Raw genomic sequence first — 27742 nt, forward strand, 5'->3', positions numbered from 1 at the left:
AAGAAAAATAAAGTAAAACCATTATTGAAAGAAAAGCATTTTTACTGAGAATCCTGTGTAACTGATCCCTTATTCACTGATCCTGCCAACACTGATGGAAGTTTAGCGATGCACTGTACAACTGAAGTCAGGGTTTGATTGTCTCAGCAAGATAAAATTACTGAATCCCAAGGAAGGTAAACAAGGATCCAGCACTGATCCATGTTCCCAGGAACACTTCATGCCAAGTGCAGCCAGAAATGGAAAAATGTGCTTGGAGTGATGCAGAAGTTTGAACTAACTCCCTGCTACCAAGGAGGGAGGTGAGATACAAGGAGTAGGAGGGAGTCTTACACCAAGCAGAGAAAATGATCTGTAGGTTCAACTGGAGCCTTTATGGATAAAGTGCCTCTGGATCCAGCAAATCATTACTCCTCTCTTCAACACTGAGCAATACAAGATAGAAGTCCAGTATTTTCTCCAATTTCTAATTTTTTAAGATACCTATGATGTTAGAAAGTTACAGTGACTGATGTGAATATCAGCTAAAGTACTAACCCATGCAACCAGGGACTCAGAAGGCTGCATGCAGTAGTCTGAGTAGCAGAACACACAGCAAAAATTTTGTATCTTTTGCATTTCTAAAAGAAAAAAAAAAAGTCAAAATTCTGTTTTTTTAATATTTAAAATCTTGAGGATTAATGTCTCTGTAGGTGAGAAGACAGAAGAGTTCAGACCTGTGGCCCTAAGGACCATCATGGCTGCTTGACATGAAACAGCTTAAAATATTCAGATTGTGCTAGACTTAATCTGTGACTAAAGCGTTTTGCTAGGAAGCTTGATATTTTGATACAGGGGAAGAAAGCTAGGCTGCCCTGTTCTAATATTTGAGTTAAATACAGCTGTGTGTTTCCTTGACAGCAATGTATGTGCAGCTCCATAAAGAGCAGTTCTCAGACTGGTGTTTGAAAACTCAGCTCAGTAATTCTGATGTGTTGGTACAGTTGGAGAAGTTACATTTTGTACTTGAAGATGCTGTAATCAGTGCACATTCAGTCTGCAATTCATAGGCTGAAAATAATAAATTCTGCCTTTTTATTTCAGGACTTTGTTACCTTAAGAGTAGTGCCTGAGAAGATTGCAAAGTAGGCCAACTAGAATTGTAATTATTGTGCAGAAATTGCTTTGTAACTTCAGTTTCCATAGCATTAAGTTCAGCATTGCCTCTCGCCAAAAATCCAGCTCATTTTGCCTCAGTTCCAGCATACAGGGGTAAAGCACTGTCCTCAATCATCATTCATGCTGAATTAACTGAAAACCCATTTCCCATGTCCCAGTATATCAGTGCTAGTCATGCTTGAGAGGAATTATTTTCTCTATTTCTTACCAGTGCTAGACATGCTTGAGAGGAATTATTTTCTCTATTTCTTACCACCTATGCTCTAAAAAATTTCCAGTCTGCCATGATTTTTTAAAGTTCTTCCCACACAGTGCAGATGCTGCACATGAGCAGGTCCCTGTGGGGCAGGACTGCAGTTCCCACAGCTGGTGGAGCTCCACTCACCAGCCACCCCTCCCCAGGCTCCTGTCCTGCCTTTTGGCTCTCAGATCACATCCAGGTGGCTTCCTGCAATGTGTTCTACAATATCTACAGTGCACTGCATTTTCCTGCAGGAAAGCAACATTTTGAGCATTCACCACTGGAATTTATAAAGGGCTATCACTGCAGAGATACCGCTTATGGCAATTTTAGGGCTGGATATCAAATAAAGAGCCTTAGATGTGGGTGGAAATACTCCATTATACTGGCTAAAAAAAGGGTTCTCATCTCCATATGCCTTAGGAAAATCTGAGTCATGGGTTTCAAACTGTGCTTGTTACAGGATCTCTGTTTCTGTATCTTCAGCCACATTGTTGTGACTTATGTGCAGGGTCAACTGCACTGTAAATATTTAAGTATTATTTAATATGGATAATATTTCCACTAGAAGATTGAGGCCATTGCAGATGAGAACTTTCTTTCAGTAAGAGGCACTTAATTTGCTCTGTTGTTGAAAAAAAAATTGGTTGAACCAGATGAGATCTGTATTTTCCTTGCAGTGCCATTCAAAATTATTATAGCTCTCCATCTTAACTCATTTTGGACATGGTTGTGTAGTGCTCTCATGCCTGAAATGGTCATACAAGCAATTTTTCTTGCTCATGGGCAGTTTTTTGCAGCCTGTACAGAGCATTGCAGTGTTGTGGCTTAGATTACTATTACTACTTAGGTTACTATTTTAATCCAATAAATTTTGTTTATACTGCAGTATAGAAACATCCTTAGATTGCAGTAAGAGCTGACTAAATCAGACTTTGACTAAATTAGACTCAGACTAACCCTAGTGGATGGATGGCTTGGTGTTCTGACTTTTATAACTGACTCCAAAGTAAAAAAGTATCATCATTATTATTAAAGGGATAGTGGACATACAGATTGCATTGAGAAAATCTTGCTAGTCTGGAAGTTCTTCCAATAGTGAGGAGGGGCAAGTAATCACAGAGAGGTTTTCCTTCACTGATCTTCTCCTTTAAAACTTCTCTTCAGATACACTATTTAATTTAAAGCTTTATTCTGTCAGGACTAATTCTGCAAGGTAACAATAACTAAAAAGGGCTCCATATGATGTGTTCCTTTCATACCTCCTCCTGTGACTAACATCATCTCTCCTGTGTACCTCAGAATCTAGAGCCCATGTTTCAGGGATAGATTTGCCACATGATATCTTTGCCATAATCTACAGATACATCAGATCCCTGGATTTCTCACAAACTCAGGATTTTGAGTTTCATGTGCTATCAGAATTTCTACAGGGATATTGATAAGGTTATAGTGACAGGATTTATTTTCTAAGTTCACAATGCCTAAGAAATTACTCCCTATATTGCTCCTCTAATCCTCTAGCTCCATGTTGGTTTTATTGCCCAAGCCTTTGGACACTGATTAAATCAAAATGTTCTTGCAGTTGTGTGGTCTAGGTGAGGAGTCTGATCTCACTTCATGCCAATGAAGTAACTGCACAGGTCAAGTTTATCACAAGGATACAGCAATAAAACACAGAGAAACACAAATACTAAAAGTTGATTATTTCCCCCTTCCAAATCATGCAGCAGACCACACTTGTCAAGCCTGTCTAGAATTAGCTATTTTAAGTATTTTTATGTAGTTCATATAACCCCTACTTATTTAGAATCCAGTATTTAGACCAAAAAAAGCACAGTTTAAAGTAGCACAAGTGTTAAGCAGGAAGAATTAGTGAGCTTTTACTGTATATGTGTGTTTTACCTGGAACATAGATTAGACACTGAAAAAACAGAGGGATCTGGATAGATTGGAGCATTGGGCCAGGATTAATTTAAGGCTAAATGCCAGGTTCTGCTCTGGGGTGCTGGCTGGCAGCAGTTCAGGACTCAGCAAAGTGCTCTGGCAGCCCAGAGAGCAAAGCATGTCCTGGGCTCTGCCAAACAGTGACCAGCTGGTCAGAAAAGAGGATTGTCCTGCTGCACAGGACTGTCCTGAGCACTGATGCAGCATCACCTGGTGCTGTGTGCACTTCTGGACCCCATCTTTTAAGAAAGATGAGAAGATCCTCATGTGTGTGCACAGAAAGGCAGCAGAGCTGGTGAAAGGGCTGCAAGGAAATGTCCTTTGAGGCATGGCAAAGGGGCTGAGGTGACTTCATTGCCCTCTACAGCATCCTCCAGAGGAGAAGTGGGCAGGGAAGTGCTGAACTTCTCCCCAGAGAAGGTATCCAGTGATAAGGTGGTTGGGAATGGTTCAAAGCTAAATCATGACAGTCTGGATTCAAACTGGATATTAAGAAGCATTTCTTTACCAAGAGCATTGTCAGGTGCTGGAACAGTCCTCCAGTGGCAGTCAATGCCCAAGCCTGTCAGTGTTTTAAAAGGCATTTGGATGAGGGCCTTAAAGCATGCTTTAACTTGGTCAGCACTAGGTGATTGTGGTAGGTCCTTTCCAACTGAAATAATTAATTCTAAAAGCAATATTTGATTTAACAATGGGAGATATTTCATGGCATCCAGCTAGAAAGGGCTAATAAACCAGCAAGTGCTTTTTATAAATAACACTTTTAATACCAATACATTATCTTTTAGTGCACTATGTGACTGCCAAGTTAGTAGAATTATTTCCCTTTAGTTTTGGTAAGAGCAGGTCAGAGTCTAAATGTTTGCTTTCAGTACACGTTAAAGAAATGCCTAAGCTGAAAATTGAAAAGAGGTCCCGTTTACTGCATAGTGATCAAAGCATAACCCCTTACTGGCAAGAAAGAGAAATTGAAAACTAATTTCAAGGTTCAGGATTAATTCTCTGTCAAATTGACAGAAGAGAGCCTACACTAGAATACATTTAGCACAAATGTAGAACCTTCTCTTTATCTGTTCTTTTCAGAGTGCAACTTATTACTCTGATTTCATGGTTCCATAGCATAAGCATTTTTAAAGTTAGCTGTCTGAATTTGGTGAAATATCTACAAACACAGGCTTTTTACCAAATGAATCGATCAGATTGCTTCCTATTAACATCACTGTTCTCTGCTGATGACCTTTTCCTGAATGTGTGTTTTTCTATCTTCCCTGCAGTAATTGCTGGAAATGATTGTCATGTAAGGAGCTGGCTATGGCAAACAGGAAACATCAAAGCACTGCAGCCAGCATGCTGGATCACAGAGCCAGAGCTTGCCCGACTTCATCTCACAACAGGGAGCCTGAAAATGAAGAAAGTGACCTTCCCATAGAAGATTATGCAGCAAAGGAGGCAGAACTAGCAACTGTCAGAGCAGGTAGTCCTACCCCTGTGGAACATGAGTGCAATGACCATAGTGGAGATGGTGACTCCAGCTCTGACTATGTAAACAACACTTCAGAGGAGGAGGACTACGATGAAGGCTTGCCAGAAGAAGAGGAGGGGATCACATACTACATCAGATACTGTCCAGAGGATGACAGTTACCTGGAAGGAATGGACTGCAATGGGGAGGAGTATGCTCCCCATGAGGAACACCATGTTGAAACAGATGAATGTCAGGAAGCTGTAGAAGAATGGGCTGAAGGCAAAATTCAGCACCAAGATGAAAATGAGGTGATGGACAGGCAAGAGTGGCAGGAAGGTCAAGATAATGGCATTCAGATTTTGGAGGATGAAGCATCATCTTTGGAGATCCAAGACCAAGAAGAAAACATTCAGTACTGTCAAAGTGAAGGTGACTATCAGGACTATTACCCAGCAGAGGCTAATGGAAATTCCCAGGGAATATCACCATATCATTCTAGAAAAGAGGATGCTGAGCTGGAAGAGCAGGAAGAGGACATTGACCAGATTGTAGCAGAAATCAAAATGAGTATGAGCATGAGCAGTATTAACAGTACAACAGAAATGAGTCCAGAGCACAGTGGGACTGAAAACATGGCACATGACTACAAAGAGACTTGTTCAAAGGGAGAAGCTGTTCACAGTGCTAACAGGCACGAGGGGAGGCCAAAATCACTGAATATCCCATCTGCCTCTAAGCACAGTGCAGATGTGCATCGAGGTTTTAAAGTCAAGTCAAGATCCCCAGAGGACAGACAGAAGTGGCCACAGGAGCAGGTATGAGGTGCTTTTTTTAAACAAACTGTCAGAGGCATTGTGCAACAGTTACATTAGTTATTCCAAACAAAATTAGCAATATTTTTCTATCTATTAATATGTAAATGTATTAGCAGTATGTTAAATTTTATTGTAACTGTATTCACTTAATCACATTGTGTGTTTAGAAAGAGGTGCTAAATGTAATCAGCAGATGAAGAGATCTAGCAAAGAGGTTTTGCACAGAGAAGAGACAATTCAAACAAAGGTATTCCAGATACATGGGGCAAAACCAGTTTCTTTACACTATTTTCATTCTGCAATGACAGTCTGGAGAAACTTAAAACCGGGGTCAGCATGGAAATAGTAGCATTTTTTTCCCTTTACTTGCTCCTGTACCATTGCCTTAGTGGTTGATAATTTCTGGTTTTGATAGAATGTATATCAAATCTAGATACTGTATATGTTAAAAAGCCTTCAAGAAGTACCTGCATATTGCAATGGATTTTTTTTTACTAGCTGGACATATCTTGACCTTGACAAGGAGGAAGAAATAAGAGCTTTACACTTACCACAAATGCTGTTAAGCAGTTTTATCACAAGAATGATGTAGAAGTTAATTTAAACTGTGCATGATCTTTTCTTGTTCTAATGCTGAGTGCCAGAAAAAGAATCTAAGAATGAAGCTCAAGCTTTTCTAAAGAGAAAGAGGGGTAACTTTTTCCCCTGACATTTCAAATTGAACATGGTTGCTTCTTAGAGAGATTTACCTCATTCCCTCATGCCATTTTAAAGCCTTGACTTTGCATCTCTAAAATTATATGCAGTTGAATATTAGTTATCTTCTGCAATGAACAGATCTACCTAAAAGAGGTAGAACATAAAATGTTCTTGGATCATAAACTACTAAGGATAAATGAATTATTTTGCCTTATCTTTAATTAAAATGCTTTATTAAACTTCACATGCATAAGTTTCCTGTTTCAGCTTTATCAACTCCGTAAATAGGATATTCTATAATTAAGTGCCCCACAGTTAAACAATTTAGTCTAGGTGATTCCATTAAAATACATTAATTCCTCTGAAAAACAGTAAAAGGAAATCAAATGCTTAAGTATATGCTGATGAAACAGGTTGACCTTCATTATAATTGTGAACAAAAAAAGTCTTAGGGGGATATTTTCAGATTTCCCATATCTGCAGCAAGTTTTTAATATTCATTACTACATTCCATTTCCAGAAGTATAATTATAACCAAATTGTGCAACTTACTATATTCAGTGCCCTACTGCCAGCATAGAAGTCCCTTAGAGACTAAGCCTGCTGATGCTGAATGGTTTGAACAGCTACTAGGTGTTGGCTGGGAGCACAGAGGCTGAGGTAGCATGTTCTAGACTCAGTGATGGACTTTCTTCCAAAAGCTGCTACTGGGAGTGTTGTTCCTTGCAAGTTCTCAAAGTATTTGCAGAACAAAACATGAATTCCTGAATAAGAAAGCATTCCTCAGTGCTTGACTAAGTAATTGTTGGGTTTTTCCACCCCACTGAACATTGCCCATTCAAGACAATATTTGAAATAGACCTTCATTTCAATAACTTTTTGTTGTATTGAAACTTATTTATCAGAAGCTGAGCTGAACTGCATTTGTCATTCTTAATAGACTGCTAACAGCTGAGGGCTGTGTAACACCTGGGTATTGATTTAACTGTCGCATCTGAAAAAATCCAAAAGTACCTAAATATTTCTGAACTGCCTGTCTGAGCTTTGATTGTTATTTCCTGTCAGTCTTGGAGCAATACTTTAATCTTATTTAATAAGGAGGCAAGCACTGCTGTGATAGGTAACCCCAGGCTGGATAAAGCCACTGAGCTTATACCACCACTTTTAATAGCAACCACAAACTCCTGTCTGAATGGACAGAGAGCACTGGACAGTACACAGAGTTTTATTCCTTCAAACATGGGGACAGGAAATTAGAGATACAGCAGTACAGGTATCTACTCCAAATCAGGGTAAACTGGGTGTCAAGGCAAGCATTTCACTTATAAGAAAGGCAACAAGGCACAGCTGCTGTGGGCACTTCACTGAAGAGAAGAGCCCAAGCCTCCAAGGTAAAGAGTGTGAAGTGGTATTTCTTACAGAGATACAGAGGCTCACAAATGGTCAGGAGATAATCATCCCTCTACCCACCCCAAGCCTTCAGGGATGTAAAATAAAGAATAAAAAACAAGTTCAATAACCTTTGGTAAGCATTACTTGAATGTGTGTGTCATGACAAAACTGGTCTTACCTTGCTGTGTTCTCACCTACTGCAGATAATCATTCTCAGCTTTACCCACAAATCAGGCTCATGGTGAGGGCATTAGAGTAAGAGTTGAGTACCTATTTCTGCCTTTGAGACAACTGTTCACTTTAAAAATTTAAAAGGTTTATTAAAACCTCAACAAAAATACAACAAAAGGACTAAATGAGGAAAAAACCTGCAGCAGTAGGACCGAGCTACCTTCCAGGCTGCCTAGCACACAGCTGCTTCATCTCTAAGGTGGCTGCTCAGTCTTTTATACCCCTGGGGGTGGCATCAGCCAGCCCTGGCCCCTCCCACAGTCTGTCAGTCAGCTCTTCTGTGCCATTTATCAGTGGAATTGCTTTCTTGTCACTTGATTGGAGGTCAGGTGTTGCCATGCCTCACCCCCCAGCACCAAGCTTTTCCATTCCCAGCAGCTTTTCCCAAGGTTTTCCATTCCCCCATGCAAGGGACACCTGTGCACACCTTCTTTTAACCTGGCCTAGCCAGCCCTGGCTGTCTGATGGTCACAATACAGGGGGGGGCAAAAGGGAACTGTGGGGAGAACAGAGGACATCTAAACTACAATAACATAACTATACATCAATAAAGCTTCTCTTAATATTCACACAATACTCATCTCTTAATTGCAAGAGCCAATCATCTCATTATCCATCTAGAACATGCCCAAGTTACGTTTTTTCTTAGCAGCTCCTTAAAAGTCCTAAGCACAAGGTGTGGTTGGATGTTTAGCATTAATGCTGGACCTCAAAGAATTGAGATAAAGTGTAGAAGATTTTGTTTTTCTTCTGGGGCATTCAATTGGCTTAATATTTACTGTGAAATATTTATTTATTTATATTTAGTATGAAATGTCAGAGGGATGGATGGAATTAGAGCACTACCTAAATGAACCTGTCTCATTTGTGTAACCAAGATAGCCATAATTCTAACTACAATATTTAAACCAACTACAATAATTCAATTTCTTCCATAGTGAAAGGAAAAAAACCCAAGGCTATTGTCAGTAGGTTTGCATGCTAAACTTACTGCTTGCAGAGAAGCTGCATAGAAGAGCCTTGGTTTTGTCACCTTGCTGAAAGAGCTGTTATTGTAAGTGTGCATCTCACAGTACAAAAGATCATGCTGAAAGGGATAATACAGGCACACATACTGCATATAGAGCACTTTTTTTTGCCTCAGTTATCTTTAAATAAATGTAGATTTAAATGCTTCTAGGTTAAATCAAGATATACTACGTGTATGTCAGTTTTTGTAAACAACGAGCAAGCAGGAAGGTGCATTTGTTGCTTTATGCACATAGTATGCTCTCCTTAGCTTTTTCATGTTTCTCCTCCTCTCCTTTCCTGCCTCACATAGGTAGAATTACTGCTTATTTACATTTACATTCCATTAAAATGCACAGCTATTAATTCTTAGCTTATGATAGGTGCTAATATTCTGTTTGCAAGACATTTGCTAAATAACAAGTAAACAAATGTGATTTTAAAGGTTCCTACTGCTGAGTTTGCCCCAGAAAACAGTCACTTTATAAGAAACACCTAACAAAGAAAAACAAAGTAAGCATCTTGTTTGACTTTCAGTGTGGGCCAGTTTCCTATCTTAAATACAAGTGATCAGGCTTCAAAACTTCAGGGATATATGAGCTTGGCTTGATTAGCCTTTATTTGAAAATACTTCTAGGGAAGCACCAAAGGAGATGATTAGCACTAGACAAGTCTGAGAGAAACCTAGAATATGAGAATGCTGAGAATGTATCCTCTCCTACCTTATTCAAGGAAATCTTATTTACCAACAATAATAGAAAGTGTTTTTAAGAGCACCAACACCTATCCCACCTCTAACCTTTTGAAGAAACAGGAATTTGCCATGAAATTTGCCTCCTTTAAAGGAGGACCTCAGAGGAAAGTCTGCTTTTCAATTATGCTGCCTGTGACACTGAATCCTACTGCTTCTCATTTCTCTACCATTCTTTCATAACACTGGCATACCTTTGAGAACCTCACCAAATATGCTTGCACAAACTGCCCCAGTAGGAACATCACAGGCTCCTGCAGTGACAGTCTGCTTGCACAACTTTCACAGAGGCTGTGTCCTTCTACTTCTTCAACATGGAACTCCAGAGACAGACTACAGAACCCTACAAAAATCTGTTAAAGAAAATTTAGCAAAGCCATTGTATTTTATCTCTTTTCCCCCTCCAAAAGCTTTGCACAGGTCAGTGCTGCCACTGGGCTTCTCTTGCCTGTGCTGGTAGAGCTCAGTATTGACACAAATATTTATTTCCTTCTGTCAGCATGGGGACAGTGCTCTGCTGCTGCAGAATCCAAATCCAGGAGTCTTTTGTCTGTAAAAGATTTCACCTTTAGAACAGTGTGAAGAAACTAAAACGATAGGCAGTTTGGAAAATGTGTTTCTTAGGAATGTCTTGCTGGAAGTCAGTCTGCATATTATGGGATACATTTGAGAACAGTTTGTAGAAAACACAAATGGGTGTAAATGAAGAGTATCAAAGAAGGTTTCTGCATTCTCCTGTGTGCCCTAGGCAGCTGTGGGGCAGAACTAATAAATATCTGTTACCAAGTGACAGTTCCCAAAGTTACCAAGTACTTACTGAAAGTGCTAAGCTGTTGAAACAGTCTCAAACAAAACCAGTTTCTCTGAGCTAATTGGCCGAGTCACAGAGTTTTAGCAGTCAGCTCCTGACACCAGCAGACAGCAAAATCAATGTCTGCTGCCTAAAGATGCAGAAGTGACAAAGTCTTCTCCGGAAGTTTAAATCAGAAGGCTGCATGTGCTCCTAATTACATCTCCCTAAAAATTCAGCAGAGCTTTTTCTCTGAAACTCATCATGGTTCTCAATTTTAAATATATGCAAGGACGAAAAAAAAGAAAAAAAAAAGGTTCTTTGAGGTGGTAAAAATAAATTGGAAGTTAAATTAATGTCTACTGAAATTTGATAGAGTATTGAAATAATTTTGTGGAATGATTAGACCTCTCAACTTACTTTGACTCCTCTTTTCCCAAACTTGTTTACTTGGAATTACTGATCAGAATTTTATTTCTCGTCACTCCTGACGTGTACTAACACCACCACTGAACTAACACATAAGGAATGGAGTCTTTTTTGAAAGAAGAGTGTGAAGTCTGACCTTTTTTCCTGTGATCAGATAGTAATTTCTTTCTTAAAGTCCTGCTTACTACTTGGGTGAATCTTTGCTTTGTGTATGTTGTCTTACCTGACAGTTGTCACTACTGAGCTCTAATGTGCCTGCTTCGTTAGCTGACTAAATATTAGTCATAGGAAATCATTTCTCTGGAGGTGAGCATAAAGACTTGTTTTGCCTGCAGCTGCATACTGTGTTTAAAGGTCAGAAGCCAAGGAGGTACATTCCCACTTAACATTCAGGCTGACCCTTGCAAATAATCCTTCTATTTGCACAATTGTTGATAGAAGTTTTTATTTCTGAAGCTTTATAATGGAAGTGGCATTTTGGCCCTATTTTTATACATTTTAGAGAAACTAAGATAAAAGGGAAAATTAAATATCCTAAACCATAAAAATTTGTTCCAGAAATCACCTTGGTTTTCCAGATTTGTAACACTGAAAATCTGGGCCATGAAAACTTTCTCAGTACTTAGAGGACATGGGGACTCTCCATGCTGGGTGCTGGTGTTGTGTGACTTGGGTCAGGTCTGGAAAAGAAATTCTGCTCCTGACACTACTGGAACAGGAAAAAAAGGAGTGTTCTGCAGTTTAAAATACTTAGTGTTTTCTTTGTGTATGAGTTTATATTTTCTCTTTCACATTTCTTCTGAAGCCTGAGGTTGTACTGCCAGCATCCTGTAGATTTGTTTGGCCCACAAGGAAGGAGATGCCACAAAGTATCTCCTACAAACAGAATCCTACATTCAGTGCTAGAATTCTGTTTTTCAGATCAGAGATGCCCATTAGGGCTGTTTTAATTTTGTACGATACTGGGAATAAACACATTAAAAAATTCTGACTTTGCTTTCTGATTTATTTGGACATGATAGCATTTGACTTAATTTCATATGAAAAAATTGCACTGACATAAAATAATTTATATTTAAATCAGTACTGTAACTGCTACTTAATGATAATTGAAATGCCTTATTATTTACATGAAAGTAGATACTTTATTATAATTAAACAGCTTAACATTTTTATGTGAAACTGATATTTGCTAAATTACAGTAGGAAATACCAACTGCTATATCACATTATAATATTTTGGTACCAGTAATGAATACTGATTTTACATAAATAACTTCAGATAAGTAATGGATGTGAAATCCTTTCCTTTTTCCTGCAGATGTGCAATGGTTTAGAGCAGCCCAGGAAGCAGCAGCGCTCAGACCTCAATGGCCCAGCTGACAACAACAATCCCCCCGAGGTAAGTCCTGGGGCTGCCAGTGGTGCTGCCTGCAGCCAGCTTCCAGCAGGGACAGAACCCTCACACTGTCAGCCTTCCCCCTCTCTCACACAAACCTAAGCTCCCTTTCTTTTCCTGCACTGACAATAAATACCATATCTGCCTACTCTGAAAAGGCTTTGAACTATACCCATGAATTTTTGCTGCCTCATTCATTTTATGTAACTGTCTATGGCATGTACTCAAGCCCAAATTTTTCTGATGACATGCAGAGTAGGGAGAACACTTCAGAAGTTCTCTTTTTGGGTTATTGGAGTGCAAAAGTGGCATCCAAAGGAAATTGTGTTCTGCTTCCATTCCTCCCCCACCCCTCCCAGTGTCAGTCCTGGCTTAGTCAGCTGTGAAGAGACACAGTGATAGACAGACCTGCTCCTGTCACTGAAGACTGGAGCAAAGGAGACATCTGAGAATGCAGAATGAGTTGTGCTTGGGGCTAGACACAATGAAATGAAATTGAGACTTAAAAGCAGAAGTCTCTTATCTCTAAACCATAACATATTTAGCCTGTAGCCTGTTATATTAATGAAGAGGCACATTTCTAAAGCCTTTTCCCATAATGGAGAAATCAGCCTCTTTCCTGGAAATGGGAACAACTGAGGAGGCTGGCAAAAGACAAAGAATGGAAGGACTGTATCTGTTCTAGGGACAGCAGCCTAAGAAGAACACTGTTATGGCCCCTGCTAAGATTAAGTGTAATTCTATATACTGAGCAGTCAGGGACAGTTCATTCACAGACCCAGAATCTTGCTTTGTAAAACATTGTTAAATGTTCTAATTGGAAATCTGGCCTATCACTAATAGGCAATGTGATCTAAGAGGCAACTGATTGTATTGGGAATCGCTGGTTTGTATTGTTCATTTGACATCAGACTTCCTAGGTCACCTGTTTAAATATAATAACAATTCACTTCATTGTGTGAGACTTATTTTGTTACAGCTATATCATTTTTATTTCTCAACAGACAAAGAAAGTGTCTTCCTTTCCAAGTTTTGTTGATGGTAAGTTTGACATCATCCATAATTAAAGTAGGAAGAAGTGGAAGCAAATACTTTAATATATATAAAAGATCACAGTTCTAAAAACCAGTCAAACCCAAGAGAACACAGCTGAGAAGTTTGAGTATGGAAGTATTTAACATTTTCACCCTCCTTATGGCAATGGGAGCCTGGTGGTGATAAAAAAGGAGGAGCAGGTAAAGCTCCCAGAAGGATTCAGGTGAAAATGAAGAACAGCTACAAATCTGGAATATGTTAAAAAGGGTGTAACAGTGGGCCCCAGGAGGAGGTTTATGAATGCGTAAGAGCACTGTGTTCTTCAGGGCCCATTATTAAACTCTGGGAACCTCTGCTGTCAGCACGAATGGAAATGCTCTCCCATACTGACCAAACAATGGTAATCCAACCTCTGTTCAGGAGAGCAAAGCTTTCACATGTTTCTTCAATCTCTTCTGCAGTGCTATTACATATATTCTGGTTGAAAAAAAAATTATTAGCACAATCAGGTGAACAGAAATAAAAGAGGATTGTACTGAGAAACATTACCATTCTCTGATTAACAGACAGCTGAAAAACCTTTCACAGGGAAAATGCACACAGCTCTTCCTGCAAAGAAAATGACTGCACTGTAAAGTGAGAAAAGACAGTAGGACATTTTCAAGAATCTGATCCTTCAGGTCTGCCATGAACACACACAATAAAAGCCTGAAAAGATTGTGAAAAACTTAATTTCTAATGCCATTCTCAGCTCAGGGAAAACTTAATTCAATTTAGAATAATATTAGGATATCCAACACATTTTTCTTTTATTCCCTGATCTCACCATCTTGACAAGTATTTTTTGTTTCAGTAATTTACTTAAAGAAAGTTCAAAGATTGCCCCTTCAGGTTGACACCTGAGGGATATCACATGGAACACTTGGCATGTACTGGCTAACAGGCCCCACATAGAGGTACCTTTAAACACATTTCCCAAGAGTGGCAGAGACAAGAAAGGAAGCTGATGCTTTGTAATAAGCATCTGCTGATTGCATGGTGGACAGGCACAAAGCAAGGCCAGCAGGTACAGAACTTTAAAGCAGCCGAGACAATTCCCCCCTTGTGGTGCTGCAGATACAACTGCACATTTTAATTTTACTGGGATAAAAAGGTTATGTCTTTTTCTTTACATACCAGTCAGCTCACTACTCTGCTGGAAAGGGGTCAGGATACCCTTTACATAATATAATACAATACCTTTTTTTAGTTCAATCATTTTGCTTGCTCTGATTTTTTCTGTAGTGGCACAGTATGTGAGGATAAGCTATCTATTAGACTTTTTCTATTGCAGGTATTATATAGCATTGTCTAATACAAATAAATACATGGCTCACTAGGAGCTTATGATAGCTTACATGACTGCTCTCTGAACTCTGAGAAAAGCACAGTTTTTATTATTAATTTGTATGCACAGTCTCAAAAAGTACAGGACCCTTCTGCACATAAAAGATTTTGCCAGCTAACACTGCTGCTGTTCCCTGAGTTTTGACAGCAATACCACAGCCATATTCTGTTTTATATTCCTACTCTGTTTTAAAGCACTTTCAGCATGACTCCTTAACTACAGCAGCTATATCTATACTTCTATTAATACATAATATTTTTCATATGCCATGTAAGCAGAAAAAATATCTTTTAATCTATCATATCTAAATGTCCTTTACTGTTAGAATTATTTTAGTAGTAGTACCACCACTACATGCTTGTAGGAGTAATTAGTTCTATGTTCAGTGGTTCTGGCTGTTCTGCACTCTGTCCTAGCACCATAAATCTTATTCCCTTACACAGTAACAAGCAGGATGAAGTAAAGAAGTCAGAATATGGAAGAAGTACATAGGTATTCTGGAAGGTGATCTATGCCCTGTGTCCATTTATTCCTTATGAAAAATCTGCTGCAGTGCCACACATCCCAAGGTCTCAGTGACTTCTGATAGTTCAGCAGGAAACTGAGCTCTGTGCTCAGAGTGCAGTCTCTAAATACTGTCTGACTCCTTGGCTTATGTGATGTTAGGCAGATGTAAAAATGCATTCTTAACAGATAACTAATTCAGTTATGCTGAATTATTGATTTCTTTTTGATTGAGTTTTCTTTTTTCTTGTTTTATGAATACAAACAGTAATTAAAAAATGTTTGGACATAGTCTATTTAGTCTAGAATTATCTTTATACTTGTTACATTAATAGACAAGCAGAAAACCAAGTAATGTCTATTGCCATGACAAGTGCAGGAATTTGCAGGTAAATTTTTCAGAAATAGTTATCTAATGTTTAAGCACTAATATGCAACATAAAATTCCAATCTTTGCTCACATCAAACTAACCTTCACATTTGAAATCTGTTCCTTCTTCCCTTCCTCATCAGTAAGCCTTTGCACACACTTGCAGTCAAGGGCATGCTTAAGTGCTCTGATGAGCTGGGACCTCAGCCAAATCTGCATTTTTGCATTATTTAAAGCAGGCAGAGATAAGGGAAGAAAACACCCAGGTGACCCAATTTGACCCTGGCAATTTTCAGCACCATTCCATCCTTCCAAGAGATGTCTTGTTTTACCTGGCAGTTGTTTACATTGCCTTCATGATGGGAAATGTATGTTGGAAATGTTTTCTGCCCAACATGTCTTTTTTTTTCTGTTATCTACTCCTGTAAGCATTTTCTGCATGCTGCTGATTTATACATGATGTAGCTGACTGTTTCTACTATAATGATTCTGCAAAACAACATTTTTAAAGCTCAGAAAAGACAACCAATGACATCCAACCAAAAAAGCCCCAGTCTTTAAAAAATCCAAAAAAATAACACTATGATTATAAAATTATTTAACACACTAGATTATTTTTCATACAAATTAGTTAAAAACACCATTGCTGTCACAAACAGCCAAAACATGAGAATAAATTGTTTTTTCCTTTGTAGCATCCATAGGTTGCACAGACCCCAAAGATATCCTGGGCATTTTGCTCGATGTAGTAATGATTATATGAGAATTTGCACAAAGAATTGCAGTTTTACTTGTCTTCAGACACAAACATTTCAAGAAAATTAATCTAAATTACCTACTAAGGGAGTTTACTTAAACTGATTTAAACATGTGGGTAAGCCTATTTCAGAGTTAAAGCAATCTTGATTCAATTTAGCCTCATTTACTTAGCCCGAAGTGAATGAAAGAAAACAAAATTAAAGCTACTTTAATTTTGAGTGAGTGTGTTGATACAGGTATCTAATGAAGTTTTGCTACCTTAACATTAAATTCACGTCCTTAATTAATTTCCCTCTCTGCTACCCTTGAAACAAGATGTCAATATCATGCAACATGAGTATTATGTTGCATGCTGTAGAAGTACAGATGTATGAGACTAAATTCTAGACCTGAAAAGACAAATGAATAACACCATCAGAAAAGGCATCATACAAAACACACCATCCATCTGCTGAAAAATATAATGGTCAGAGATATTAGCACACAAAAGCAGTGATACAGGAGCAGAGTTCTGGTGGAATTTTCATTCCCTTTGATTTCTTTTAGTGAATTAAGGCTGCAAGAACAAGGATTGTTTTTGGAGCTATTGAAAGACTTGGCCTTTATGAAGAGTTTCACTGACTTCTAAATTACTGGCTTCTCAAGGATTTCTTTGAGGGTTTTCATACTTCTAGTGGAGATTATCAAGACATTTATTAATGCTTTCCCAATACTTCAAAAATTTTAAATTCCACAGAATTCTATTCTGAGTTATAATGAAGATCTAAACCATCACTGGATTTGTACAGATGTGAGCTAAATCAAATGTGTTCTGTGGTATATAATGAAGATGAAAACAATGGTGTTTGATAGCAAACCAAATCCCTCCCATTTGTACGAGCATTGTTAGTTAATGTCATGTCTCTGAAGAGTACAGGACTGCTATAAATATATATCTACATGTTTGTATACCTTGAGTCCTGAATCACAAAGACTGTGGGTTTTTGCTGGGGGTTGAGATTTCTGGCAGGTGGATTTGAGATCTGCAGGGATGAATAAGTGTCAGCAACACTGCCTAAAGAGGAGAGTCACTCATTTTAATCATGTTTATATTCTGTTGGAAGACTTCTGCTAAATTAGAATGGGAATATGAAGGATAGGAAAGCTCACTGAAAGATGTATGTGTAAACCACTATTTCAGTACATTTAATCAGCATAGCATACCATATATTCTTTCCACATAATAATCTTCCACATTGACTTAATTATAAATAAATTGAACACCAAACAATAAGCCTTTTTTAAAATTAACATTCCCCTTGAGTGTCATTTTTCTCCTTACACAAGATTTTTATACTTAAAAAAATGCATTAGAAGGTCATCAAGTGGATCTAGCTCAAAGCACATTTCTTTTATAAAACTGTTGAGGCATAAAAAATGTTCAGTATAAAGACATTTCAGCCAAACTCTGGAATGACTGTTCCTTACTGTCAATCTAATCAAGTTGGATGTAAAGCTTAACAGCTGAATAAAGAGGATGGTGAGCACAGTCCCAGAATTAGAAAGGTTGTTCAAGCCTCAGTGTCTTTACTCAATTTCTCACCTCCCCACTCCTTAGAAAGGCAGTAACCATAAATGCTTCCTGTCAGTTCCAGGGCCTTGTGAACCTGAGGACCTCATTGATGGAATCATCTTTGCAGCCAATTACCTGGGCTCCACCCAGCTGCTGTCCGAGCGCAACCCCTCCAAAAACATCCGCATGATGCAGGCCCAGGAGGCAGTGAGCAGGGTCAAGGTAGGGCATCCTCCTGGCCTCTACAATACTCTCTGATCCCTTAACAGCTGATCCCTCAGTGCTGCAGGATCTGCAGCCTCAAACCTCTCCTGAGGTGCAGTTAGGTAAGTATACATCAGTATTGTGAATACCATTAGTTTACAGTGCTTGCTGTTAAAAATTCATACAGCAAAATAGAAATTATTCTGGAGTCTATTCAAAATTCTTTGGAACCTGTTCAACAAATTCAAGAGAGACAAATTGCAGATTGCAATTAGAAAATATTCCAGTGGCAAAGCACTGGGGTATTTGTTTGACTGTGGTTTTACTCTTCTGTTATTACTTCCTTTAATTTAGTACAAATTGAGAAAGTCTCAATATTATTACTTATATTATTACTTTTTAGGACAAGAATATTCATTGCTATTGTGTTTGGATTTGTGTTATTTACAGTGAACAATTTCATTGTAATAATGTATCATAGACTGCTTCATAGAGCTCTGTAAAGAAAATCGTATTTTGATTAAGAATCTAAGTAGTAGAGTTTTAGAAGTTATTTTACCTCTGCTGTAAATATCTCATCTGAATAAACACACTGTTAAAGGCAGATTTAAATATTAGGAGAAAAAGTATGGGCATAGTCAATGAAATATTTAATTGCTAAAATTTGCATGGTTTTGAAGAAAACAAGTTTGGAAAGGCCACTTACAAGAGATTGTCATGACTGATAATTGATTTAGCATTTAGAAAGAAGTGGAATGCAAGAAAGGTCCAGTTCTTTAAACTTTCCAAACCTTTCTGTTTCTATTTAGCATATTGTGATATCTCAAGTTACAGTAAGTAATTGTTGATTGCAATTAACTCCCTAAAAACTGTTGTATGTATTAATACCAACCCCAATCTGTCAGGGGTACCTGACTGCTCTAGACAGTCATGGCAGGGGGCTTGAGCTGTGTTTTGTTCAACAGCTACATGTAGACGTGTGATCAACATGGAGACAAAACCTTGGGTTTAAGATGCATGTGCTGCCCTTTTTGACTGCTGTAAATTTGGCAGGATAAGTGTTGGGAGCAGCTGATAACAGACAACACTTTAGTACCAATTCTTTTGTAATCAATTGTGAATGTGCACAATGCCATGAAATCCAATTATGCTTGAGAACTGCATAAAGTATAAACAAATCTTTCTCTCTTGCACATCATTCCCCCACTGCTCCCAGTTTTTTAATTTTCAGCAGTCTGGATTCACAGTCCAAGTTTCCCTGACTTCCCACACTGTGTTTTCTCTTTCCCTTTGTGTACATCTGTCTGCATTCTTTTTTTTATGCTGCTCCTCAGAGGATGCAAAAGGCGGCTAAAATCAAGAAAAAAGCGGTGTGTAAACTGTTTTTCTTGAATGCTAATGTTTACTTACATTTTTGTTGTCCTTGTTTTCCATGGCGTGTCATGTCTTTCATTACAGATCCTCATAAAGTTGTTATTTTGGTTTCTTCTTTGGTCTGCAGTAGAATACTGAATGGAGTAAAATGAACTCATTTTCTTCATTGTTCATTTGCTGGAGTGCCTGTCTGCTGCCCTTCTCCTGCTGAATACCTGTGATTTGTTTACTGCAGATGCACAGCCATTGTTATCTGGGAGATGTTTTTGAATGCAATGCTTATTTTGATTTTACTAACCAAAGCAGTAAGATGTTCTTCCTGTGCCTGTGACTTACTGTATATTTATTGTTATTGTTGATATTTAAAACCAAAATAAATTCACCACATAGTAGCTGGAACAATTCATACAGGAAACATTGCACTGTTAAAAACAATACTTCAAATAACTAAATACAGATGACAAAAATATCACCATAAGGATGGAATCAATACAAGTAGTATCTGCCAAAGTATGTGCTTGCTTTGTGTTTTGCTGGAAGATAATCAGAATAAAATGAATCTAAATGAATTATAGGCATAGCTAAGCCTTTATAACTCCAAAAAGGATTAGCAAATACATAATTCTCATCATGAGCCAGTGCCTGCCTTTAGCCCAGGCTGAGACAATCTGTGGCCATTTTATTCTGAGGCTGCTGCCACAGGTGCTGCTCAATACCAGCTGCAGTGGTCCCTGTGCCCAAGCAGCCTGCAGGAATCCATATGTTCCTGCTGGACTAGAGAACAAGGGCAGCACTTGGACAATGCTTCAGTGAGAGGTAGCAGCTGCTTTGCCACCTCTTCTCCTGTTTTCTCAAGTGGACAGAGCCAGGACTCACATTGGAGCCTGACATTACATTGTAACGATCCCTCTTGCTCTGTGACCATGCTCTCTGATGGGGCATGGAAGTGTTTCCCTAGTGAGCAGTGCTCAGAAGCAGCTGAGGTCATACCCTGATGGCCTTCTGTGATGTGAGAGAAACGTTAGTTCAGTGCTTGGTTCTTTATTTTCTAGGAAAAACCCAAAAAGCTAAAAAAAAAAAAGTCCTAAATCCCACCACAGCACTGAGCATCAGTTTGCACTTTTTTGGGTGAGCTCACTGAAGGTGGCAAGGCCTAAACAGCTGATGGGAACTAAGTCACCTTCTCAGTTCTCCTACTTTCTCAAGTCTGGTGCCTCAAGTACTGAAGTGCATCTGTGAGAAAGTAAGGAAAAACCAGCCATACTTTTTCACCTGTTTTCATATAAATAGAGAATTTTAATGCTTGAGCTGTCAGTCCCACAGGCTCCAAAATTCTCTCTTACCCAGAATATCAGAGTAGGCTTCACTCTGTCTATGCAATAAATGTACTCTTTGCATGTCTTTAGAAACACCTTTGAATAGCCAGCTCTGTAATGGTTTTAAGTGCAGTTGTCTCGCATCACATTATGCTTGAAGCAGTCCATGAATTTGTCATTCTGAAAATTAAAAATTCTCTTGTAAAACATCATTTATCTTTTAGACCTCAGAGGGAGATTCCCAAGCCTTGACTGAAGTGGATCTGTTCATCTCCACACAGAGGATCAAAGTTCTAAATGCAGACACACAGGTAAGTTGGATTTAAACTCTCGGAGAATAATGTTGAGTTAGATTGTGCTCTTACACAGTTAGTGGGACACTTTATTGAACCTGGATAAATTCAGGTATTCAGAAAGAGCTCCTATTGTTCTAACACTTGCCAATAGACTGACAAGACTGACACCTGCTTTGCTTATTTGATGTGTTGGAAGATGTCTGCATGTTGCTATAATTGAGCTATAATTCAACTCAATTCAAAAAAATATTCAACAGCCTTTCAGAATGCATGTACACCACTCCTCTGGAACAGCTTCAGAACCCAGATTTACAGTCCAACAGGGAAGTCATTTGCTGCTTTGACTAAGCCATTCATATCCTGCCATTTGTAACATTTCATCTCAATTTTTTTCCATAAATCACATCTGAGCCACCATCCTATTGACTAAGGTAAATTATTAATGGTTCATATAAAAGCAGCATTTGGAGAGCACAGCAATGACCAGCCTCATCTTCTAGGAATGCTTGTCTATTCAAAAAGAGGTGATTTTCATCAAAAGGAGGTTTTGAGGAATTTACAACTAAATACATATAATTTATACATGGATCCAATATTTAGTAATCTCACAAGATCTTGTAACTTTGATCATACAGGAAGTCTTCAAATTTTCATTCTTATGAGAGGCATTGAAAAGGGCATTTTTAGCAACATTTTGTCAGAAGTAAATCATGTCAAGTTTTCTTTTGTTTAGGGGATGTTATTGATAAATGAAGAGCTACAGTTTATAGCTGGAATGTATGGCAGTTAACAGGCACAGTGTCTGTTGAGTAAGGATTAGTCTTAGTGGAAATCACTCTTCTTACTTTAAATAGTTCAGCATTTCTGCTGAACACCAATTTAAAACAAAAAAGGAAAGGTCCTTTGAAGTAGCCCACAAACTGTCAAAGGAACTGGCATCTTACTCTTCTGATCCCCTGAGATTTGTGGTGATGCTCCATCATAAGTGGTGTCTAATGTCTGAGCTGCTCAACCAGATGAAAATAGTAATAGTGGAAATTGTTCTAATTCCAAGCTCTCTAGTGTTTTCCCTGGGGTTTTGTTTGTGTTTTTGTTTGCTGGTTTGGTTTTGTTTGTGTTTCTTTTTACACTATGTCTTTCAAAGAGCTATAACAGAAATATTCCCATGACTTTTTAGCATTTTTGGCTTGGTAACACTTTTCAGTGCTAGTGAAGGTCCTGGCTGGTATAATTACCATGGGTCTATTTCAGCTGGGGTGGCAGCTGTCAGAGACAATCTGTACTTTCAGGGCTTTATCAATTACATAAACCCTGTTTCTGCAGCATGCCATGTGTTTTAATCCATCTGTAGTGTTGTACAGCTCACGTGAGGCAACAGCTGAATGAAAATGTAAAATTCCCATTCAGGAAATGACATGCAGGAAGGTTCAAAATGCTGAGCAGCACCAGTCAGGTGCATTCCTGGGCTGGAAGAGAGCCAGCAGTGGTGATTGTGTTGCCCTGAACAGCACAAGGAAATGGCACCCCTGCCATTCCTGGGTGTTTATGCATTTAGTTGCTGAATACATTCAGCCATCAAGCACCTGGTTAGTAGGGATGAAGTAGGAGCTGCCTTATGTTTGCCCACGTGCCTTGTTGATAGGACAGGAATTCTTCCCTGTGCCACAGCTTTGTGGGTTGCACTCACTGCCCCAAACCAGCAGAAGCCACAGCAGCCTCTCCCAGCTTCTTGCTCAGTCAGTGAAGAGAAGCTGGGAGTGAAGCAGCTGGGAAAATGAAGAAAGAAAAATAAAGATGTAGAGCTCACAAATGTGGATGTGCAGAGCCTCTGGTGCACGACTGACTCCACTAAATCGCCTGACTCATTAGGCTGTCTTCACACTCCCACAGGAGTACAGCACTTTAAAGCTTGGAGGAATGCTTAGGTTTTTTCCTTCAGCTGTTCTTTGGGTTTCAAGAGAAGCAACAAACAAGATTCTGAAAGAATTCCATGGGAAAGAAGGGAGAATCTGAGAAAGGGCAATCTAGACAGGAGAAGAGAACAATGGCTTCAGAAAAGCCTGAGAGAGGCTGAATTGCTAAGGATAAATATAAGGACAACAAGGATGGAATGGATGGGATTCAGAAAGGGATAAAGGAAAGGAGAGAGGCAAATAGACAGGAGGGATTTATGGGAAAGTAATAAAGGAGAGGGGTGAAAAATATATTGGTAATGGAAAATTGAGTACAATGGAATATGGAGAGACAAAGGAAAAAGTCAAGTCACAACTAAGTCAAAAGTAAACTCATATTTACAGTCACCAGATAGTATTTGCCTTACTCTTAACAGGAAAAATGTGGGAGGGATGGAGGAATGATTGCTTTCACCCCTACAAGGGGAAAATAAAAAAACTCAAACCATTTAAGTAACCTCTGTGTGATGATATGGGCAGAAAGGCTTTCTTGGCAGGTGAGATGAAATGCCTTCATTTTCCCAATGCATTCACTCTTGTGCACACTGCATGTATGATTACACCCTTACACAATACTTGGTGCACACTGCTGAAAAGCAATTATCTCTTATCTCTGCAGAGCTCCCTGCATCCTGCTGAGACATGTCCATTATAAAAACATTTTTCCATTCTGACAGAAGTGCTGTAAATCCTCCTGAGCCCCTGCAGCCCTTAGAGACACTCCTCAAGCCACCTCTTAACCATCATTACTTTTCATAGGTTGGGATAAGCATTATTTCAAGCCTGAGAAGAATCATTACAATAATTTTATGGGTAGTGATTATCTTCAGCAAGACAAGTGGTTCTAAGAAACAACAGTAATTTGTAGTTTTGTCTGTCAAGTTAAATTGTACTGAAATTCTTAAAACAATTACTTTTGTTGACTTGAAGAACAATCCTTCTTCCTTAGGCCTTAGAAAATTGTTCAACTGATGCTGAACTTGTGCCAAGCTGTTTACATAAAGAATGCTGCTGCTTATATAAATTATTAAAATTGTGAATTAACTTGTACCACTTGCTTTTGTTGCAATTAATATGGAATTTGGTGGATGCTTTTAGCTATTAAGGTGAGGGACAGGGATGGTCAGGACACATCCTCAACTAGTTTGATCAGTACAACTATTATGCTTTTGGTTGTTTCTAGTTTGAGCAATAGATAAAACCTGGAAAAACTCTCCAAACTGATCAGTGACCCCAGCCAGAAGCAGATTCCAGGTGTGCCCTTTCTATTTCCTTAAGTACAGTTCATCCTAACAACAGCAAAATATGTAAAGGAATAACATAATTTTCCAACAGCATGAAAATGAATGTAAAACAGCAGCATGGCTCTTCATTCTTCCTTTACAGCAGCAACCATACTGAATTTGCTTAGGTAACAGTTCCATTGAAGCCAATGCCTTGGACAGCTGCTCTGCTTCCCTTTGACTGGAGGGAATATCCAGTCTGGGCCCATAGGAAGTGCTTCTGTAGCTCTTGTCTTTCTCCAGCAGCAGGCTGTCAAGCAGAGGGCAGCTGCAGTATTTGCAGGAGAGCAGCAGGCCTGCAGAACTGCTCAGTTTGTCCTTGCTGTGTGCAGGAAACCATGATGGACCACGCGCTGCGCACCATCTCCTACATCGCCGACATCGGCAACATCGTGGTGCTGATGGCGCGGCGCCGCATGCCCCGCTCCGCCTCCCAGGACTGCATCGAGACCACCCCCGGCGCCCAGGAGGGCAAGAAGCAGTACAAAATGATCTGCCACGTCTTTGAGTCAGAGGATGTAAGTAAACGGGAACAACGCAGGTCATGGAGAGAGCTCTGAAGTCAATGGCCATTCATGGGCAAAGTTAACCTGTGGGATATCAAACTGATCATTCATCCTGGATTATTTCCTTTTGTCCAGTGGGTTGGCACAAAATGACACATATGTGCCTCCAGGCACTTGGAATGAGCTGGAACCATTCTGGACTTCTTAACTGAAGCCAAGTCCCTTCTACTGCCTTGGCTGCCCTCCACCCAGTCCTGGTTCCTTGTGGCTACTGACCTCTAGTTGTATGTACTCTCAAACATGCCACTTGATCCTTTGGTGTTTAGGAACACATTCAGCTGTTTATTTTTGAGTTCTCATTCTTCATCCCTAGCAAAGATTACAAACTAGAATTTTTATATAGAATCATAGAATTCTGTCCATCTCTGCTGTACATCCTGTTTCACTGTCGTGAAAAGTGCTGATGTGCCATCCCGTACCTCTTGTGACAAAAGAAGATAACCTTGCTTTACTGCTGTTGTATATCCAGGTTTGGGACTGTAGTGAATTAGGTACTTCTGTCTGAAGTGGCAGAGAAGGGACTTCAACCTAAAACATTTATGGAAAAATATACCAAGCCAGTAAAACAGAAAAAGCAAAATTTGTTCTAACTTGACAGTAAGAGGCAGTACAAAGTATTTGTCATCACTGTTATTACAGGAACAATTATAGATATAATTTCTAGGTATATATTTAGATATAATACCAATTAAAAATAATGGAGTTCTTTGGGTCAGACAGTCATAACTCAGAGGTTGCATATATTCTGAGTTAAGCAATCCATTTTCATTATGTTAAAGCAATTAAGCCCATGAAGGAGAAATGGCATTGTCTAAAGGTTAGAGTTCTAGACCGGGGTTGTTCTGAGACCCAGTTAGCTCAGCTCTGTCACAGCTTTGCTTGGATAACCTTTTCAAGCAACTTAATTACATTATCTCTAAGTTGTGCATAATGCTTTCATAAACATTCATAAGAGCTCAGAGATAGAGATGTAATTAAGATGTAAGAACTGGCTGTTACTGGCAGCAATAGAACAGAGCATGACATCTGGAGATGATGGCTTTGGGAAGGTAGAATGAAGGCAAAGGCAGAGGATGAACTACAGAGAGAGCAATGGCAATGGAGAGCAGGAGGACTCAGTAATGAGTGATGAACTTTAATAATGGAATGATATGAAAATGTCCTGAGTGACTTCTGCATTACCATACTGCCCAGGGCAGTGGTCATAGCACCAAGCCTGGCTCAGCTCAAGAAGCATTTGGACAATGCTCTCAGGCACACAGGATGAAATTTTGGAGAAGTCCTGTGCAGAGCCAGGAGCTGGACTTGATCCTGATGGGTCCCTTCCAGCTCAGCATATTGTATGATTCTGTACAAACCTCTAGGTATAGAGCAAAGACTTGAAAATATGCTTTAAAATTTGAAGAAACAATTTGTGAATGATGTCCTTAATTTTCTAAAGTCATTTCCAGTCAAGCAGATTGGTGCTTTTGTGTACAGCAGCATAAATGAAATACAGAAACAACCTTTTAGCATCAAAGAAAACACTTGATCAATAGATTGTAAGAAGATACAGATTTATAATAACCATAAAACCCCATGCATTTGAAATGCATTTAAAAGGTACTGACTGTTTAAGAAGCTGTGTTGCATTTCCAGAACACAGGTTTGGTTAGTAATATTTTTAGGGCATGTAAGGTGCAATTAATGTCTCATATCTTCAGGAGCTACTCATATGCCCCAATGACCACACAAGTGATGATCCAAAAATATACAAAACTCAACATGGCATTCTCCAATGAGATGCAGTAAACTTAGTGTAAGAAAACCATAATTCAAATGTAGAAAAAGTGATTACACATTCCTTTTACTGATCTCTGTTTCTCTGTGTTCCCTTGCCATCTAGTGGAAAGTGCAGTTAAGTGCTCCAAAATTTAAGAAAGACAAGGGCTTTTGAATGGGTGTTCTCAACATTAGCAGGCTTTAACGGCGGCTCTGGCTCACTCCTGAAATGCTCCCTGCCATTGCTAGTGGAGGTGTTAATGGGAACACTGCCCTGGATGTGCAGTGGGTAAGCAGGGGCATCCCTGGCTGCTGGGACAGGCACTGGGGCAGGAGCAGGGGAGCAGATGGCTGTGTTGGAGCTGTGCTTTCAGTCCTGGAAAGGCAGGGGCAGGAGCAGCAGGTGACAGCACAGCCAGAGCCATCAGTGCATACCCGTGTGTGCAGGCAGAGCATCCCTGCTCCCCTCACCCTGCAGGCAGCCTGTGCTCAGGGCAGGGATCGTGGCTCCCTTCCACAGCTCTGCTCGGGCTGGGGGCAGCCAGGCCTCTCCAGTGCCCACTGGAACAGGGCATGGGCAGCAAATGGCTGCTTGCTGCTGCAGAGTACTGAGCAGGGGACAGCAGCAGGGGTTTTAATGGAGTTTGCAATTTGATTTTGGATGGAATGGGTTCTTTCTGTACAGCAGACCTTAAAATGACTTTATATCCATGCTAATGCAGAAACTTTGCAGGATCCTTATTTTGATTCTGTCTTAAAATCCAATCTCTCTCCTGGTTTCTTGTGGTTTCATTGCTAAACTGTTGATCTGTCCTTTCTCTGAGCTGCTTTTTTCTACGTTTTAGGCACAGCTCATAGCTCAGTCAATTGGTCAGGCTTTCAGTGTGGCTTACCAAGAGTTTTTAAGAGCCAATGGAATTAACCCAGAGGATCTCAGTCAGAAAGAATACAGTGACATCATCAACACCCAAGAGATGTACAATGATGATCTCATACACTTCTCCAATTCAGAAAACTGCAAAGAGGTAAACTAGGTTTGGATTTTCATTTCAAATTGA

At 39.4% G+C, this 27742-nt stretch overlaps 1 protein-coding gene across 2 annotated transcripts in view; it reads left to right on the top strand.

Annotated features, from left to right (window-relative positions):
* APBA2 (amyloid beta precursor protein binding family A member 2) overlaps positions 1-27742 on the top strand; it is an 82167-nt gene that overhangs the window by 42902 nt on the left and 11523 nt on the right. The window contains exons 2-9 of one of the 2 annotated variants that reach the window (XM_058033627.1): positions 4621-5626; positions 12248-12328; positions 13330-13366; positions 18009-18154; positions 19471-19506; positions 21051-21137; positions 24690-24875; positions 27530-27709. In XM_058033627.1, the coding sequence (XP_057889610.1) occupies positions 4658-5626; positions 12248-12328; positions 13330-13366; positions 18009-18154; positions 19471-19506; positions 21051-21137; positions 24690-24875; positions 27530-27709 (1722 nt within the window). In that variant the 5' untranslated portion in view covers positions 4621-4657. The remainder of the gene's footprint in view (positions 1-4620; positions 5627-12247; positions 12329-13329; positions 13367-18008; positions 18155-19470; positions 19507-21050; positions 21138-24689; positions 24876-27529; positions 27710-27742) is intronic. The other variant, XM_058033629.1, reaches the window with a different exon arrangement.

The sequence above is a fragment of the Melospiza georgiana genome, chromosome 13 (genome assembly GCF_028018845.1).
Source record: "Melospiza georgiana isolate bMelGeo1 chromosome 13, bMelGeo1.pri, whole genome shotgun sequence".
NCBI lineage: Eukaryota > Metazoa > Chordata > Aves > Passeriformes > Passerellidae > Melospiza > Melospiza georgiana.